Source organism: Passer domesticus, chromosome 14 (genome assembly GCF_036417665.1).
Source record: "Passer domesticus isolate bPasDom1 chromosome 14, bPasDom1.hap1, whole genome shotgun sequence".
Lineage (NCBI taxonomy): Eukaryota > Metazoa > Chordata > Aves > Passeriformes > Passeridae > Passer > Passer domesticus.
The window spans coordinates 1,388,024-1,407,900 of NC_087487.1; the positions used below are offsets into that span (position 1 = coordinate 1,388,024).

The 19,877-nt window shown below is 44.0% G+C and overlaps 1 protein-coding gene across 4 annotated transcripts in view; it reads left to right on the forward strand.

Annotated features, from left to right (window-relative positions):
• Positions 1-19,877, forward strand: part of HMG20A (high mobility group 20A) — a 40,655-nt gene that overhangs the window by 13,053 nt on the left and 7,725 nt on the right. For 2 of the 4 annotated variants that reach the window (XR_010347474.1, XM_064388687.1), the window contains exons 2-6: positions 10,141-10,233; positions 12,319-12,466; positions 13,789-14,004; positions 16,093-16,225; positions 16,578-16,609. Coding sequence is in view for 3 of the 4 variants with exons in the window: in XM_064388687.1 (XP_064244757.1) it covers positions 10,145-10,233; positions 12,319-12,466; positions 13,789-14,004; positions 16,093-16,225; positions 16,578-16,609 (618 nt within the window). In the remaining variant the exon portion in view is untranslated. Of the gene's footprint in view, positions 1-10,139; positions 10,234-12,318; positions 12,467-13,788; positions 14,005-16,092; positions 16,226-16,577; positions 16,610-19,877 lie in introns of all 4 variants that reach the window. The other 2 variants (XM_064388689.1, XM_064388688.1) reach the window with 2 other exon arrangements.

Genomic DNA, 19,877 nt, shown 5'->3' on the forward strand with positions numbered 1-19,877 from the left:
TGGGTTTTGTATGATTTTAAAATTTCTGCAAGCTCACCCTTTGGTGCTGAGAGGGGTGTCTTGGAATGTGCCTAGTTCAGAGCACAAAGTTTATCTTTTTATATTTTCCTGAATTTTTGTTATTAGTGTAATCTTTTCCTCTCATATCCATTTTAGCACATTTTGTCTGTAAACTCAGACAGTTTTCAAATCTTGTTAACAGTGGTCAGAGAATCTGCCTGCTGTTCTTGGAGAGGATGCTTTGGCAGGACTGGGCTGTCTTTTCTGTTTCTTTTCTTTTCAGGAATCCAGACAAGGTTTTGTAAGCAGTGTCCACGGGTGTATTGATGCTTACATGAACCTCTTGTCTGTTCTTTTGTGCTCACTCTCCTTATTAGTTTTTCCATCAGTGTGTTTCCAAAGCCTTTCCAGTTTTTATCCTGTGGTACCAATGGTACCATGTGGGACTGCAAGAACAGCCTTGGCTGAAAAGGGATTTTGGTTCACTTCATGCAATATCCCTCCAAACGTTATTTTCTGATAGATATTAAACTATTACCAGAGAGTTTTAGGGCCAGATTAGAAACAAACAGCCCAACCCAGTTCTTCACTATTCTTGCTATTAGAAAGTATTCGCTAACAGCAGTTCAATTGTTCAGATTTATATGCCTGTTCTTTTGCATAACTAAGGCTATCTAATATTATGATTTGTTCTACATGATGGGTTTGAGGATTCAAACTCACTTTTACGTTGGAATAAAATGCCATACTTGTTTTATGTTGTATGGCAACAGCAAGAAAATAAGAACAAAAATGTATGGAAGCTGACATGTCATATTTTTTTTTTCTAAAGATGGATCTTCTCTAAAAACAGGCAGAATGAGTTGCTTGTTTTGTGTGAGAATCACTGACTCTTCCCACACTTCATTTCCTCTAACCTTTGTCCCTGTACCCATATCAGTGCATTTAAAATATCCAGTTCCATGCTGTCTTTGTGGCTTTTGAGGTCAGAGTAGATGCTTTTGTGTTGGGTCATGATGCCTGTGGTGAGTCATTCTTTTAAGTATATACTCAATCTCCTTCTCAGTGCATTCTCACATCCAAAGTATTCGACCCCATATTCTGTAAATGGCCGTAATGACTTCTTTTGGTGGGTATGTGCATGAAAAATTCCAATTTGTATTCCTCTGTGGCAGCAGCCAGAGCTTCCTCTTGCAGAATATAAGTGAGCTTAGAGTATATGTTCTACTCCTCTACAACTCCTGTGATGAATAAAGCTTTGAGGAAGAGCAAAAGTGCTAAAATAGCTTTAAAACCACTTTACAATCTCATCAGGTATATGCAGTCTTCAATTATTTTATTTTCAAGTATGTGACTTTGCATTTCACTGGCCAGTCCCAATCAGGATTCCTTGACATTCAGTTATCTCTAGTTCACAATACTTGTTTGGCATTCTGAATCAAAGTATTCCTCAAGCATTAATTAATACTGTTTCTTATTTCACTGGTGTGATTCGGGTAAATGTTTGAACTGGGTAAACACCATGAAAAACTTCAGTCTGTTCATTTACATTTTTTAATAAACTGCTTTCCTTATGGCACTTTTATGTTTGCATTGCACAAACAGTGGGTGATTGAGTCTTACAGACATAAATGATCAGAGGAATCAGAGGATCCCAGTTTGGGAGGGAAGTGGCCTCTGCTCCTGCTGGGGAGGGCTGGGTGGTTTTGGCTGCTGGCCTTTGGGAAGTGTCTGTGCTCCAGGCACTGTTTGTGACACTCTGGAGCTGCTGCTTGTGGGGTATTGTGGGTGCCCCTTGTACCTTCTTAATGGGAGAGGAGCTGTTGGACAACTTTGTCCTGTGAAATACGAGGTCCTCAGCTCCCAGAGGAGTTTTCAAGTAGCACAGCAGGTGAAGTAGACTGAATTGCCTATAGTAACTGGAAATTCAGGAGACATTTTTATGGGCAGATTACAAAATCTGCTCCCATCCCTGGTAGTCATCTATTTGACTTACTCTAGGTAGAGTGATTAATAAAAAATTAAAAATTCTCAAGATTTTTGAGACTTATTTTTTGGGATCTGAATGGTTTCTGTTTTCTCATATGAGATCTGTAACACGAGAATTAAATTAATTTTGCAGAATTGTATTTGTTAATGGTATTAGTTTAAATGGCAATTGATGCTATCATGAACAAAGTTAATTCAGAATAAAATGAACTATCCTAATTCATAGGTATGTAATACCTGCAGTGAAGGGCTAGATAGCAAAGCATTCCCTCTGGATACCAGAGGTAACCACAGTTACTGGTTTAACTATCCAGAGATCTATAGCACAATTAGTTTTCATCTCTTTGTGGGCTTTTGTTTTCCCTGAAGAGATCTAAAAGCTGGTTTATTGGTAATGCAAAATTTCACTCATGTATTTGAAGGGAGAGCATCAATGTGGGGGTGCTCTTGCCTTTGGCTGGAGAGTTGAGTAAACCTTTCCTGAGGCTTTCATTCCAGAAACCAGCAAGGTTTTACATATCTATATATCTATCTATATATATATGTGAGAGATGTCTTGTATGTGCCTCATCCTAAAGCCTTTATATAAATAAGAGCAGACTGCAGAATTGAACTCTTTGTGTTTTTAAAATACATGTTTGCAGATGTTTGACAGCTGTTTCTAAGGTCAGAGTATGAATGGCTTTGTTAGTGTTTGCTGCAAAGACCCAATTAAACTAAACATAAACCTAAGCTTCATATCTTTCCCTTCTTTCCTTAAGCTGCTTGGAAATGCAGTGGAACTCTGGATTTTTTTTCCTACAAGTCTCTATTTTGGTCTGTAGTGTTTCTTTGTTTTTACTGGCAAGAAGTAAAACTAAAAGGAGTTGGCTATTCTCTGGTATGTATTTTCTGACAAAAACTTTTTTTTTTGACAGAAAAACCTTCGTCCCATTAGGTTGAGCTTGCAATTTTCCTACTCACAAAAACCTTTGTCTAATGAGTTGCCTGTTGGGAAAAAGTAAAATCTGATTTTTTGCAGTGAAGTATTTCAGATATCATACCTCTGCTACAGCTTGATGGAAGAAAAGGCTCTGTCAGAGGGATCTGGACTTCCTCTGACAGCTCCAAAAGCATTGTGGTTTTAATAGGAGATGGACTGACTTCAGTTTTGTTTCTGATATTCTTGTTTCTTATTTCTTTCTGTGGAAAGCAGAGGAAGTGATGGTCCTGTGGGTTTTTCTCTCATCTGAATTCAGATTGTTTGCATTCTGAAGTGCTTGGATTCTGATGCTGAGATAAGGAATACTGTGATTCTTCTGTGATGTAGCAGATGATTATTTTTTTGTAATCTGTTAGCCTGTGAATGGTAAAATTTGGACATATTTACTCTGGCAAAGGGGGACGAGAGACTTGAGGAGAAAAATTCTCCACTCAGCAGTAACGTTTCTAAAACTAGAGCTGGTGATGAGGTAATTGGAACTCCTGCAGTGTTTTATAATCAGCCTGTAAGTTGGATTTCTGATGCTGATTTCATATTTAAATATGCTTAACCGTAATAAATACTCTTACCTTGTAATTGGATGGCTAAAGAGATTAGTAATTTATTTTTTTATTGTTCATAAGATTATCTCTTGTAATGTAGCCATTGAAAAGGCAACATTGTTAAGGGCTGTTCTCCCTATTCCCAGTGTTCAGGGGCATCTTAGGCCTGGCCTTGGGATGAGAAGGAAGTCAGTGTGCACGTGCCAGTGACTTACTGGTGACCAGGGCGGTGCAGACCCTGCCGAGGCTGGCCCTGTCCCTCGCGGTGTCACTGCACAGGCAGTGGGCTTGTGTGGGAGCAGTGCCCGCTTTGGGTGTGCGGTGTCCCTGTGCCCGGCGTGCCCGGGGCAGCAGTGCCCGCTTTGGGTGTGCGGTGTCCCTGTGCCCGGCGTGCCCGGGCAGCAGTGCCCGCTTTGGGTGTGTGGTGTCCCTGTGCCCGGCGTGCCCGGGCAGCAGTGCCCGCTTTGGGTGTGCGGTGTCCCCGTGCCCGGGCAGCAGTGACAGCTTTGGGCGTGCAGTGTCCCTGTGCCCGGGCAGCAGTGCCCGCTTTGGGTGTGCGGTGTCCCCGTGCCCAGGCAGCAGTGCCCGCTTTGGGTGTGCGGTGTCCCCGTGCCCGGGCAGCAGTGCCCGCTTTGGGTGTGCGGTGTGTCTGTGCCCAGGGCAGCAGTGCCCGCTTTGGGTGTGCGGTGTGTCTGTGCCCAGGGCAGCAGTGCCCGCTTTGGGTGTGCGGTGTGTCTGTGCCCAGGGCAGCAGTGCCCGCTTTGGGTGTGCGGTGTCCCTGTGCCCGGCGTGCCCGGGGCAGCAGTGACTGCTTTGGGTGTGCAGTGTCCCTGTGCCCGGGCAGCAGTGCCCGCTTTGGGCGTGCAGTGTCCCTGTGCCCGGGCAGCAGTGACTGCTTTGGGTGTGCGGTGTCCCTGTGCCCTGGCAGCAGTGCCCGCTTTGGGTGTGCGGTGTCGCTGTGCCCAGGGCAGCAGTGCCCGCTTTGGGTATGTGGTGTGTCTGTGCCCGGGCAGCAGTGCCCGCTTTGGGTGTGCGGTGTGTCTGTGCCCAGGGCAGCAGTGCCCGCTTTGGGTGTGCGGTGTCCCTGTGCCCGGGCAGCAGTGCCCGCTTTGGGTGTGCGGTGTCCCTGTGCCCAGGGCAGCAGTGCCCGCTTTGGGTGTGCGGTGTGTCTGTGCCCAGGGCAGCAGTGCCCGCTTTGGGTGTGCGGTGTCGCTGTGCCCGGGCAGCAGTGCCCGCTTTGGGTGTGCGGTGTCCCTGTGCCCTGGCAGCAGTGCCCGCTTTGGGTGTGCGGTGTCCCTGTGCCCGGCGTGCCCAGGCAGCAGTGCCCGCTTTGGGTGTGCGGTGTCCCTGTGCCCAGGGCAGCAGTGCCCGCTTTGGGTGTGCGGTGTCCCCGTGCCCAGGCAGCAGTGCCCGCTTTGGGTGTGCGGTGTCCCCGTGCCCGGGCAGCAGTGCCCGCTTTGGGTGTGCGGTGTGTCTGTGCCCAGGGCAGCAGTGCCCGCTTTGGGTGTGCGGTGTGTCTGTGCCCAGGGCAGCAGTGCCCGCTTTGGGTGTGCGGTGTGTCTGTGCCCAGGGCAGCAGTGCCCGCTTTGGGTGTGCGGTGTCCCTGTGCCCGGCGTGCCCGGGGCAGCAGTGACTGCTTTGGGTGTGCAGTGTCCCTGTGCCCGGGCAGCAGTGCCCGCTTTGGGCGTGCAGTGTCCCTGTGCCCGGGCAGCAGTGACTGCTTTGGGTGTGCGGTGTCCCTGTGCCCTGGCAGCAGTGCCCGCTTTGGGTGTGCGGTGTCGCTGTGCCCAGGGCAGCAGTGCCCGCTTTGGGTATGTGGTGTGTCTGTGCCCGGGCAGCAGTGCCCGCTTTGGGTGTGCGGTGTGTCTGTGCCCAGGGCAGCAGTGCCCGCTTTGGGTGTGCGGTGTCCCTGTGCCCGGGCAGCAGTGCCCGCTTTGGGTGTGCGGTGTCCCTGTGCCCAGGGCAGCAGTGCCCGCTTTGGGTGTGCGGTGTGTCTGTGCCCAGGGCAGCAGTGCCCGCTTTGGGTGTGCGGTGTCGCTGTGCCCGGGCAGCAGTGCCCGCTTTGGGTGTGCGGTGTCCCTGTGCCCTGGCAGCAGTGCCCGCTTTGGGTGTGCGGTGTCCCTGTGCCCGGCGTGCCCAGGGCAGCAGTGCCCGCTTTGGGTGTGCGGTGTCGCTGTGCCCGGGCAGCAGTGCCCCCTTTGGGTGTGCGGTGTCCCTGTGCCCAGGGCAGCAGTGCCCGCTTTGGGTGTGCGGTGTCGCTGTGCCCGGGCAGCAGTGCCCGCTTTGGGTGTGCGGTGTCGCTGTGCCCGGGCAGCAGTGCCCGCTTTGGGTGTGCGGTGTGTCTGTGCCCAGGGCAGCAGTGCCCGCTTTGGGTGTGCAGTGTGTCTGTGCCCAGGGCAGCAGTGCCCGCTTTGGGTGTGCGGTGTGTCTGTGCCCGGGCAGCAGTGCCCGCTTTGGGTGTGCGGTGTCCCTGTGCCCGGCGTGCCCAGGGCAGCAGTGCCCGCTTTGGGTGTGCGGTGTCGCTGTGCCCGGGCAGCAGTGCCCGCTTTGGGTGTGCGGTGTGTCTGTGCCCAGGGCAGCAGTGCCCGCTTTGGGTGTGCGGTGTGTCTGTGCCCGGGCAGCAGTGCCCGCTTTGGGTGTGCGGTGTCGCTGTGCCCAGGGCAGCAGTGCCCGCTTTGGGTGTGCGGTGTGTCTGTGCCCAGGGCAGCAGTGCCCGCTTTGGGTGTGCGGTGTCCCTGTGCCCAGGCTCTGCAGGAGGCTGTGGCAGGGTGAGCCCGCCGTGCCCTGGGCAGGCAGGGCTGCCCCCAGCTGCCTCCTGGCACACAGCAGTGCGGCTGGGCTCTGCTCAGGGCTCTGCTGGATAGAACTGGTGGCACATTTTAAATGGCGTTTTTGCTGTTCCTGATGCTTTGACGAAAAGGTTGTCTGTGGTAAATTTTACCCTTCATTTACAGCATGTATAAAAGGACCTTGAACTTTGTCAGGTCCTTACATGTGCTGCCCTACAGGAGTGCTGTGAACAGCGCAGCCACAGTAATGTTGTGGAAAAGTGAATCATTCTGTCTGGCTCCAGCCATGGATTTGTTCTCACCCTGATTTTAAAGCTACCTGCTTCTGAGTTTTCCTCTCTGCAGTACAAATGTGATCAGAAATTTGATCATATGGTAGCTTTCAGTCTATGCAAAATGTAACTTGGCTACTTTAGTACTAGAATAATAATTACATATCATGGCCTACAAAAGGTAATGTGAGAAGAAATTAAGAAAGGTTATTTAAACCATATTCTGGTTTTGAATGGTGTTTAATTACCCACTGTTTGATCCTTGATGTGTGTAGTAGCACTTAGATCTTTATGCTGTAAAAGTTTTGCTGTCATTTCCTGAGTAATTCTGTCAGACCATGTTGGTACATTCTGTACAATTTTGTTTAAGTATGATCTCTGTGGCATGCAACCAAAGTGTCTAACTGACAAATATAAACTAAAAGTTACAAAGTACTGTTGTCTATTTTCTCTGTCATGAAGTCATGATTGATCAGGGAAGAGAGGGAAAGGAAAAGATAAATTAAACCACATTCTTGATAATGTAGGATTTTCTCTATGCTCATATAGAGGTTTAGCTAATGCTAGTGTATGTGTTAGTTGAACCTTTGAAATCCTGTCAAATACTGCTGTAAATGAATAAATCAGTCTCTCCATTCATGTGTAGCTGGTTGCTTTCTTGAGCCAACACAGCCAGCAGTGTAGCAGTACAGTGAACCCAGAGCTGCTCCAGTTTGAATTAGTTTTATTTGAGGAGATGCTTCCCTGCATAGGCCTGGTAGGGTTTGGGGTTTAATTGCAATTTCGGTTTTCTTTTTGCATTTGGGTAGATGTAGTTAAAAAATGAAAAGAGGGTATTTGTGTGAGCCACTGGAAAACTAATTGTACATTGTTTCTGTTGCCTTGAATTTAGTTAAAGGGTTTCAATAAACATGGGGCTCTGCAGTGGGGGTGAAACTAAGTGGATAATGATTTTGGAGCAGAGGCATGGTGGGGCTATCCCTGAGAAGTGGGACTGAAAGGCTTGTGTAGGTTCCCATCTGCTCTCAGTAAGTTTTAGGGGAACTGTTTTGTTTTCTTGCTCTCTGGAGCTGATTAGAAGCTGTTGTAAATTCACTGATGTTACTTTTTCTTTAGGATATGGGTCAGCATCATCTGAAAGAGTTACTGTCTAAAGCATATGGGTTAAATAAAAAAAGTGTATGTTCTCCTGGCTTCCTGTGTTTGTGTTCTGTTTATATGTTGTTAAGGTTGGTGTCCAGCTGCCTCCCTGCAGTTTGAAAGTGAGCTTGGGCCAGATGTGAGCAGACAGATCAGGACCTGGTGAGAAGGTCACAATGGGCATAATTGCTCAGGCTTCCTTTTTTAAAAATCGTAATTTAGAATTTTGGACTGATGAATATTGTGCTCCATGAAGCAGAACTTAATTTCCCTCTTAGATGATAACTGCATGAAGTGATTTATGTTGTATGTTTAGAAGCTGTGCTTAAACATCTTCCTGGGCAGTGAAGAGCATAATTTTCAAATCAGTTGAGTTTTCAGATTTCTTGTGATACATAAAGTCCCAGCCTTTATATAGTTTCTTTTATATGAGTATAGATTCTTATCCATGTGTGAAGAAGTATTGTTTGCACTGCCTTCTTTAAGGATTAAAATCCTATTTGTTCACCAGAGTATCTCTCTACTTTTCCTCGCAGCATTATATTATTTGAGTTGTCTTTCTTTTCCTGTCAGAGATGCTGGTATTTGAAAAAACCCATAATGTGGAGCTGTGATTCATAGAACTGCAGATGTTGCTTGGAAGGGACATCTGGAGGGAGGTCATCTTAGTCCAGCCTCCCACTCAGAGCAAGACTATTGCCAACACTAGTTTGGGTCAGTTACAGCTTTTAGCATTTAAAATCTGCCAGGATAGACTCCACCTCTCTGAGAACACGTCCTGGTGTCCAGCCTGAACCTGCAAAGCCAGTATAGCTGGGGAGAATTTGGTTCTGTCCTCTCTGCCACTTCCACCCAGTACCTTTGGGCTCCATTAGATTGGCCCTTGGCCCCTGTGCCAGACTGAGCAAGCCCATTTCCCTCACCATCCCTTACAGGCCAGCTGCTTCAGATCCCTCAGCATCTTGGGGTCCCTTTGCTGCTCAGTCTCCAGCTGTGCCACAGCTCTAAGGCTGAGTCCCCAAAACTGCACCCTCTTCCTGGCTTGTAGTGGCAGGGCAGGAATTCGGTTTCTTCACTTCTGAATGAACCTTTCCTGTACCTGAGTAAAGGTGTTCCTCTGCTAGAGATCAATGTCTGTACCACCTAGGAGTAGTCTGCTTAGCTTTAATTATTTTCCAGATGAGGAGTCAGGGTGATGGGATGCTTAAGGGTGGTCTAAGGATCTCAACAGTTGCAAAAGCAGAAGAGAAAAGGGTGAATGTCATCCATGTTGTGCTTGTGATGGAGATCTGCAAAATCTGTGAGATGCAAGAAGCAGTGACCTCTGTCTGTAGAAAACATCTACCTTTAGAGCTGGGGTGGCATGTGGGAAAACACATCTAATATTCAAAACATGGAGCAGCATTTTGTTCTCAGATCACTTGGATGTCAGTGCTGGGTGGAAAGCACCAACCCAGGAGAAAGCAGTACAGGGTGATAGCCCTCCTCAGTCCCTGCAGGCCCAAAGCCCAAGTGTGCCTGAAAGGGACAGCAGTAATTGAGTGCAGTATCTGCTGCTCATCAAAGGTGACTCTGAAACTGAAGGAACAGGAATTTAAGTAGTATGGCCCTTCAAAATGGCCTGAACTGGCAACTCATAATTGTAGAGTGAGTTTATTAAGGCTTTTTTTGGGGGGGGGGGGGGTGGGGGGGTGGGTTTCACTAAAATATAACAGTTTAGTTTTGTATTTTAGTAAGGAAGGGGATAAATTAGTTAAGCTTTGGATTTCATCTCTCACAGTAAATTCCCATGACAGGCCACAAGGTTACAAGTGGAACTACTTCTAATTTGGGGGTAGTTTGTATTCAATGAGGAATACACAGTCCTTAAACCATTTGCTTCAGCAAATGGGATTGAAGGTAAAATACTGTAAATAGCTGTGTTCTCAACTGCAAACACAGATTCATTGTGAAAATCTGGACAAGAAATTATTAGAACAATCTTTATTTGAAACTTCTGGGGGGACTTGGTTTCAGTTTTCTCTGGGATCAGCACAAACCTCTGGTGAAGGGTGCACTGTGAGGAGTAATCAGGCAGGTGGACTGGAAGAGCAGAATCTACTTACCTGTGTGCTGAGTATGGTGAGTGAGGGTTTGTTTTGAGGGGTAAAATAGAACTGCAGGGATTTCCAGCAACACTCTGGCACTGGCACAGGGCTCAGTTAAAATGGAACCTCGGAACTGAAGTGTCATTTATGGTCTTTGTTCTTTGTCCCTAAGCACATCTGCCCACAGGATCTGTCCTGAAGCCAGCCAGCTGGGACTGGCCAAGTGGTTCATGGGGTAAAAAATTCCTGGTGTGTTATGATGTTTGAATTGAAGGACTGCTGAAGGCAAACAATTACATAGTTAACTTAACCTTTTTTACCTTTGTTTTTTTTCCCCAGAGGTATGGAGAACTTGGTAGCTGGCTCCAATCTTCCTCCACTTTTTACAGATGAGGATGGATCTAAGGAAGGTGCTGAAATTAATGTAACTGGGTAAGTTACTCCTTTTTTACCTTCAGCTGGTAGATACTATCTCTGCACTTGTCAGAGAAATTGTTTCAGTGGGAGGAGGGCATTGTGAGTAATTTTTAAAAATAAGAGAAATAAACCTGATGGAATTCAATTTTGCAACATTCTCTTGGCCTTGATAGAAGATCGCAGGACTCTGTTTGGGAGAAACCAGAACTTGTCTGAACTGATGGAAGTAGTCACAAACTGTTCTTTAGTATCTCTTAGCTTTTAAAAGGTAAATCTGTAGGATTTCAGTCTTAAGTGACATTATGGGGACAGAGAGGGAGGAAGTATCTGTTGGCCGTAGTGACCTCTGCTAAGTCAATTATTTCAATTAAAGATATCATTACTATTCGTCAATGATCTCTGAAACTGGTCACTGACACTGATGTCTCATTTTGTCAGTCTAACTTGCTTTCAGAAACTGCAGCAATGGCCTCTTAAAATCCCATTGCCAAGAGAAGTTTTCTTTTAACAATACATGGAATTTTTGCTGTTTTGATAATTGAAGCTTCTTTTCTGTTTTGCAAAGCACCAAACAGTAAAATTCAAACTTTGCAGTCAGATAAAGCCCTGTAAAAATGAATGTGAACACTTTCACTCTAAATGGGTCTGAATTTGGATTTACTTATCTGGGACTTCAAACTTGCTGGTGCCAAATTAGGAGCATGTTCAAATTAGGCTTGTGTTTAAGAGGTATTAATGTTTTGGCTGAGCTTACATCAGTGTTTGCTGCAAATGGCTGCATCACATGAAGATTCTCCTGTAGGTGCAGTTTAAAGAGCTTCTCTGCTAAGGGGGAATGGAGAGGAAAATTGAAATACTCTTCAAACCCTAACATTGAATCCAGAGCTGTTGTTGTTCCTATTCTTTTTGACACATACCAAATATAATTAACTTATGGGAGGGTGTCTGCTCTGTTCCCGTGGTCCCTCTCTAATTGTCAGTAATGTGAGCTCAATCTGCTGTCTCAAAGTCAGCCATGGATCTCTGCAGCCCTTTTTTCTTTACCAGTAATTATGTCATAATTGCTGATTGTAGTGAGTGGTGAAAATATGCTGTTCTTTCTGAAGACAGATATTCCCATGGGCATGCAAATAACAATTCTGTTAATACACATCAAATTTTTATAGCTGTATTCTACATTGATAGGAGCAGTTATTTTGAATATTTAAAATTTGCCATAGACATGAGTAGCTTTAGACTGGAATAAATGGAGCAAAGGAGACTTGAAGCATACCCTGCTGTTAAAGGAATTTTCATGAATGTAACTGGGTAAGGCCAAGTATTCTTTAGTATCAAGAAGGGTTTAGAATCTGAGATGAGTCCAAAAATCTTACATTAATTTGCATACTGAGCACAGGGCTGAGAATGTCCAGGGGGTTGTTGCCCCAAAATGTGTGTTCAGCACTGTCAGTCTACCTTCAGAAGTATTTTTGCACGTTTGCTCTTCATTTTTGCCTGCAGACATCTTGCCCTTTTTTGGAGTAAGGTAGATTGATACAGCTCTTGCAGCAAAATTAAATTATGGCCATTCTGGAGCCTGTTGGGACCTAGTCATGATTGTGTTTAGATACCCATGTGTATAAACAGGAGAGTGTGTGGAATGAAGTTCAATCCAAGATCATACCCAATCACAGATCTCTACATGTATTTGTGGAGAAGTAGATTAAACACATCCAGAAAGGTGTATCTTGGTTGACGATGAAACTTTTAATTGCAAATTCCTTATGGTACTTTTGAAGAAGGATAGATTCATGCTATCTGGTTTCTGATGCAAATGTTCACTTGCCTGCAAATTGTTTGTGTGATCAAGTCACTAAAAATGAAACAAAATACTACTTTAAAAATCAAACTGGGTCTGAAAGTCCATGGGAGCTGTGGTAGTTACAGTGGTTGCTTGGATGGAACAGCCAGTTCTTCAAAAATCACTTCTACATCCCATTTTTCTTGCTAGTGTGAGAATGAATATATTTGCAACATTTTTGCATGTTTTAGAAGATTAGGGAGGAAGTGATTTAGGAATGATGATTAAATTTTTTGTTCTCCGCTTCTGTGCATTTTCAGATTAGCCAATTCGGAGGGTTCATTCAGTGGTGGAACTTCACAGCCTGTGAATAACCCAGATTTGGTGGAGGACTTGTCACAGGCTCAGCAGCAGCAAAATGAGTCTTCAAATGCTGCTGAAACCACTGAGCAGAAGCCTGAGGAGGAGGTGAGATGAAATAATAGTAACTTTTCAATGAAGCAAAGCCATGGAGTTTTGTCATTATATTGTCTTACTTGCTCAGATTTAATTTTTAAGAGGATCACAAATTTTTATCCATTTGCCGTCTGATTCCCTCATTTTCTCCTGTGTTGCACAGCTGCACACAGAGAGCTGGCAGTTGGGATGTGCAGAGAGCAGCACATGGGTCTCAGCTTTGCCAGAAGGGCCCACAAGCTGGTGCTGCATTCAGGACTGAATGTTCAACTGCCACAACTTATCTTCTCTCTTGTGAGCCAGCAAAGTGAGACCACTGTAGTGTTCTGGTAGTAACTGAGGTCTTTAAAATCAGTGTGTTTTTACTGCTTTAGACTATACCTTGTGTACCATCCAACACTGGTTTTTGGTGATTAAATCATGAAGGACCTGAAGTTGGACTAGGAAGTGGTTTTGGGGTTTTCTGGTTTGGTGGTTTTTTTTTGATAGATGTATTTGATATTCTTCCTTGTAGTTTGTTTTCAGCTGTGAGGTCCTTTTTTAATTAATAAAATTCCAGGAGGAAAACAAAAAGTAATATGATGGCAGGAACATGTTGAACTGGGGAAAGATTAGAAGTACAGAAAATAATTGTATGTACACAGCATTAGAAAATAGTGTTGTCCAGAGCTTGCTGTAGAAATGGTTTGAAGACAAGAGGATGACTGCTAATGATGTTATTCCTGTGAATCACGAGCATGCCCCAGACACATTTTACAATGTTCCCTCCTTTGTAGTTTGTTTGTTGCTCCATTGGAGGTGGTTGCTGGGAAAGATGAGAGTAGAAAAGCCTGTATACTGTCTTTCCAGCCACATTTTGGGCACATTGTGCATGAAGGACAAAGATCTAGAAGGTGCAAAATAATTAGTTGTCAATTATTAACTAGTACACAAAATCTCTCCAAAAAACCTATTGAAGTAAATGACTTGCAGGGGAGGGTGTGTGAGGGTGAGAATAACTAAAACAAAGCAAATAAGTAATAAAAGAATATTTGGAGTTGCATTAGTCGAGATGATCATGCTGTAGGTTATCAGTCCCTGTGATTTTACAATCAGAAGTTGATGCCAATGTTACTTTGTTGTCCCTGTGGCTTAGGAGAAACTGTAAGCTACTTTTCACAGTGAGACTCATTTGGCTTTGTTTAGACAAAAATTGGGATAGCTCTGAAGTAGGGTTTGAGACCTGCATCCATGGAGAGGATTGCAGCCATGTACTCCCGATGAAGCTGTTTATTCCTTCCACAGGTGAGGTTATTTTCACTCAGCCTGAATTACCTTCTGTTTTCATCTTGCAGCAGCAGAGAACCAAACGAGGAGGCTGGGCCAAAGGGAGGAAGAGGAAGAAGCCCCTGCGGGACAGCAATGCCCCCAAATCCCCCCTGACCGGGTACGTGCGGTTCATGAACGAGCGCAGGGAGCAGCTGCGGGCGAAGCGGCCGGAGGTGCCTTTCCCAGAGATCACCAGGATGCTGGGCAATGAGTGGAGCAAGCTGCCCCCTGAGGAGAAGCGGGTACCACTGCACTTCCTTGTCCTTGCTGCTGCACGGGAATGTTGTTTAGTGAGGAGGCTGACACAGACTGTTGGTTGAAATCGTGTTTAGGAGGATATTTCAAAATGAGTGCTACAGGTTCACATGATGAGCCCTGGCAGGGCCATGGTGTCTCCTCCAGGGGTGACTTGAGAGCTGTATCCTCTAGGTAAGGCAAGAATACATCCAGAATGGGGACAGTGCTCTACTGAGATCCCACAGTTGTGTGATCCATCTGGATGTAACTCAGATACATCTGAGACTTGTAATGCCAAAATCTTGGGATGTGGTGTCGCCTATCTGGGGGTCCTGTGGCCTTCTGCACCACCTGACAAGTGAATTAAGCTCAAGGCCATGTTTGGGCTGTTTTTTAGGGCCTTCTGGAGTGAACCTTGTTAATGGGTTAATTGCTAATGGATGTCTTACTGTCCACTGCTGATTGCCAGTTGGGCATTACTGCAAAGCAGTTTTTAAATCACAGTGCTACTGAATGCTCTCATACAAATTTGATCTTCATATTTGAACTTTGGAAAATATCTTAAGGGTGTAACGAAAAATGAGATGGCACAAAAGCCCAAGATCTCCTTTTGTTGTTTTTTGCTAAGCTTGTAGAATACCACTTACAAGGATGATATAAAATGGTGCATAGGCACTGTGATTGAACCATAATGGAGAATATGTGGCAAGACAAAGCAGTAGATTTGGTAGCAGGGATAGTGAGAATGCTGTTGCTTAGAGAAAAGTCAGGATTGCTGCTATGTAAGGTTGGAAATTTACATCCATGGAGAGGATGTCTTGCAGGGATGAAAATGTCTGCTGGGGGAGAAGGGAAAAAGACATCTGCCCCTCTGTCCCCTGCACTTTAACATATTCTTATCATGTCTCAGGCAGAGTTTTAACCTGAAAAAGGAAATTGAGTTCAAATCTCTATTCTGTATGCTGCTTTTTAAATCCTCTGGGAATCTGTCCTTGAGTAAAGCTGTAAGTTTCTAACTCAGAGCAGGTCAAGTAAAGACTGCTGAGCTCTTTCAGCAGCACATTGCTGGAGGTGGAAAAAAAGAATTAATATCTTACAGACTAATGTCCAAAAGCAATGCCAACCCAAAAGCATCACCAAATTTGTACCTCAGTCCCTAATGTTACTACTCATCAGCAGAGTCAAAACTGTGTTGCACAGGTATGGAAATCATACCTTATATGTACTATCATGATGACTTAAAGAGAATACCAGGTGATGAGGTTCACTGATTGAATTCTTACATTCACTGAATTTTAAATTCATTTGGAGAAAAAATTGGGAAGGCAACTTTTTTTTTCCTGAAAGGATCCCATTAGCAAGCATTGTGACATTCGTTAAATGTTTTTCAGTTCATCAGTTTCCCTATAGAATTTACCAGCTAAGCTCATTCTGTCATGCAGATGTGTGAAATGCCTTCAGGCTACTAAAAAAATTTTTCTGTTAACCAAAATGCAGATGGATTATATCAATTTTAAAAAGTTTTCTATTAACCAAAATGCAGATGGATTATATCAATTAAAACTAGGCTCTTTTATCTTTACACTGCTCTTTGCAATAGCCATGATGTTTTGTTCACCTCTCAGATGTGCCAAGTGTATGGTGGTGCTTTTTGTCTGGTGGGCCTGAAAACAACTATGTATTTGGAACTCCACTGTTCTGGGTCTGAACCATGAAGCATCATCTGATCTATCATCTGATAAAATCTTACTGTTTGGCAGCACTTCCTCCTGGCAACAGAACAGGAATTCTGAAGTGCTTGGTCTGTAACATGTAGGTAACATTCGGTTGAGTAGAGTAGCTTAGTAGCAAGTTACTCCTAGGCCTAGCAAACAATATTAAGAGAATAGTTATGAAAAAAGAGAGAGAAAATGGGACACCAGAGTACAGTAATTTTATCCACAGATCTTATGTCTTTGCACCTCATTGTTTCTTCACTCCTCTCCTGTTTGCGTAGGTGAAATGGATCAGCACTTCATTTGCCAAGCTGTTTTTCTTCCCTTCCTCCCAAAGGGGAGGAAACTCCCTGAACCCCTGGGACTTTTTTGTTTCAGCGCTACCTGGATGAAGCAGACAGAGATAAGGAGCGTTACATGCGGGAGCTGGAGCAGTATCAGAAGACTGAAGCCTACAAAGTCTTTAGCAGGAAAGCACAGGACAGACAAAAAGGCAAATCACACAGACAAGGTATTCAATGGGACAAAAGTAGCCCAGGCAGTCATGCAGCCTGACACTCCTTGAAAGTCTTGGATTTAAAGGCTGGTTAAAAAGTGAATGTGTTCTTTCTATGGCATTTACCTCAGCTGTGTGTAAAGGGAATTAGATTTATCTGAATTTAACTGTGTCTACATTGTGTTGGAGGATATGCTCTAAGAGCTTCAAAGTTAGACACAGCTTCTCTGTGGCTTTGTAGGAGAGCTGGGCAAGTCTGTCTAGAATTGTTGTGTAATTGGGGTTGTGTAACTGCCTTAATTCTTTGCTTCTTGTTTTCTTAAATTTTGTTTATTTTGAGAGACTTCTTGCTTGTTTTCTTTTTCAGATGGAGCAAGACAGCCAGCTCATGATCATGAGGTAAACCTCTTAATTCTACATTTACATCAGTGGTTAGACTTTCAGGTGAAAAAAACTTATAGTGAAATCAAAACCCAGTTTATCGGAACTTGAGTGTGAATTCTTCCTCTTCCTAATGCAGGTTTTGAAAAGTTAGAAATGACTGAGTATGGTTACACTCATTGATATGACAAAACTCAATTTAGTGAGTCTTGGGCAAGTACAAATTATAGATGGAATGGAGCATAGGATACACTTAGAGCATTGGTCTGTTTTGTAATGCAATGTTAAGAACTTAAAAGTAGTGTGAGACCTCCATAAGCCTGCCAAGTCAGCCCCTTTAGGTGGCTGTTTTCAGGTACTGATTTTTTGCAGTAACACAAATGCTTGTGGCTTCCTTGAGAAGAAAAGGGGTAAAGCAACCAAATAATTGGAAAATCTCTGGCTTAAGCCTGCCCTCCCTTGCCCTCTGCATATGTAAATATTGGAAAAGAATGATGATATCTGGAGGTAGAGCTCATCAGCTACAGCACAGGCATCTTACCACAAATCTTGTGTGTCCTGGCTGACTGTGGTTTCCCTCTCCTTGAAACACTGCAGCTTTCTCCAGTTGTATTACCTAGGGCCACAGTGCTTCTCTAATGGTTACCAATAAATTGCAAACAAAGAGCAATGAAAAAATCTTGATTATACACAGCCTCTTCACTTGTAAGCAATAGGGCTTTCTGAAAGATCTGTTTTTCTTTGTGAGGCTTTTTGCCTTGGGAAAGCAATCCAGTTTGCTTCTAATGTGTTCATTACAATAGTGACAAGGCTGAGCACTGCTGAGAGGCAGCTACTGGTCTTGAAGGAAAGTACGTTTCATTTTCAGGAAAGTGTTTTGGTAGCATGTTTCTTATATGCCTTTTATTAACTCCTAGAGGACGTGCTTGCAGTGAGATTATCCTTTAGAAGTACATGATCCCCAAGTTTTCTGGTTCTACAGTCACTGAATCCAAGTTTGTCTCTAATTGTACAAAAACTGAAGGCTTCAAGTTCTAGGTTGACTGTGACTGTTATATAACATTTGAGTTATACAGGTGGCAAACTACAAATTTGGAGTCTTCCCTCTTGCCCTTCTAATTGAAGCTATGATTGCTGATCTTTCACATCATAAATGCAGTTAAAAATGAGTTCTCCTCACCCTGTAGCTTCATCAGATACAGCTGAACATCAACCTGTCAGTCAGACATCCTACAAACTGTGCCTTTGACTACTTGGTGTTTTTCACCTTTATATTTATAAAATCCCACATGCCTATCACCTGATGTGCTTTTGCATCTTTTGTGCAGGGAAGTCAAGTATTATAATCCTGTATAGGTGGGGGATAAGCAGAAAAATCTTAGATTGCTTTTAGAAGTGTCTGCTCAAGCTGTTACTGGAAGCGAGGCTAAAGGTCTTTGTTATCTTGCTGCTTTCTCCTGTCCACACTGACTTCTGTTGCTGTGTTTGTGATTAGCAAGTACAAGCTGATGAAATGATATCTTGAGAGAATATAAGAGAATAAGGTCAAAGAAAGCTTTTTTCTTTCCCTTCCTCCACTTAAATGTTTATCGATGTAGTTTCTGTGAGTGGATGTTGAAGATATTTTCAACATTGTACATAGAGTTGACCTCTAAAGAGTTTCATGATGGGCAATTCAAATTCTGATTATAATAAAATATAACTAAAGGATGAGAGAGAACTTATAATAGATATTGCCTTGAAAAACATGCACACACTGTCCCCTGAGCTCATCTATATGCATGAAATAGAACATTTTTTTCCTTCAAATTCTAGTTTCATAGACAGTAATATACACTGGAACTATTGTCATCAGCAGTGACTAAACCCCTGGATAATTGTTCTCCATTGTTCTGCTATTGTTTATTTCCTCAAGCTGCTTGATTCCAAGTGGGTCTGGCATCATGCACTCAGTTACACTTGTTAGTAGAAAGCTTTCAGAGATTTGTGCACACAGGTTGAGGAGAGCAGGGGTTGCCTTGTGGTACCTACTCTGAAAACATTTAATGGAGTAGTGCATTTATTATATCTGTTCATTCCACTGTCTGCAGCCTGACCATGGCAGCAAAGGTGAGCTTAAACCCCCAGAATCTCAGCTGTCTCATTACCATAGTTCACCAAGTCTCTAAGAACTTCAAGCCTGATTCATTGCAGAATCTTCAGAGTTCCGCCTCAGTTTTAATAATTGGATGAAATTGTTGACTCTTGAAGCATCTCAGTCTTATTTAAGGTAAACGATAGAAAAAATTTTGATTCTCTTTTGGTTTGAGGGTTGGCTGAATGATATGTGAACTGAACAGAGTGGGTCCTTTCCAATAGGAGGTAATCAAAGCCTTAGGATTTTAATCTTCAGTGAACCTCAGAGTGGCTTAAGTACTTCAGGGTTCTCAAGAGGATCTTTTATGTGCTAGGTAATGTATTTTGTAATGGGAGAGTGCTGATGGTTTTAATGATCACTCTTCTGCTTGGTAGCATTTCTGGACAGTTACATTTAAAGCCTTAATATTTTTGATTTTTACCTGAAGAACCTGTATCCTAGGGCTGCAAAGAGAATATCTTCTTGGCAGTACTGTCTCCTCCACCATCTATTCTGTAGGAGGCAGAGATGATCCAAGCCAGTGGCTCTTTGCACACAGGTAGTAAAAGTGAGCATGAATTAGAATGTTTAAGATGGATATTTTATAAGTGTTCTAACCAGCTTCATAACTGCCAACATTTCTTAGTGCACATTAATGTTGTGATCCTGGATTTTGGGGTGAAATTAATTCTTAGCCATCTAGGCAGTGTTCAGACAAAACAAATACATTATTCACATTTCTGTGTATGACTTTTCTTTCTTATACTCTTGAGACATTTGCCCTGTAGCAGCACATACAAAAACTTCAGTGAAAAGCACATGTGATCATAAGCCCTAAATAAATCCTACTATGCCTCAGAGAGCTGGGAAGAGTTGCCCTTCCCTCCAGTCTTCCCTGTTTCTCGTGTGTCTCCAGCTGATTCAGGCCAAGTGAGGTTTGAATTCTCACTCAGTAAATACAGAGCTCCTCAACTGTAATTGTGCCAGACAATAAAAGCTAGCTTATCTTTAAAAGCAATCAATGGACAGTCTGTCTCCTCAGGGAAAAACAGAGTAGCTGTAGTTCCATCTAGTCTCGTCTGTCTTGCTTGGCTGTCAGCTGGCATTCAGGTGACCCCACGGACCCCTCTGTGTGGCAGACACCACCGTGGTACTCTGAACTCAGGGGCC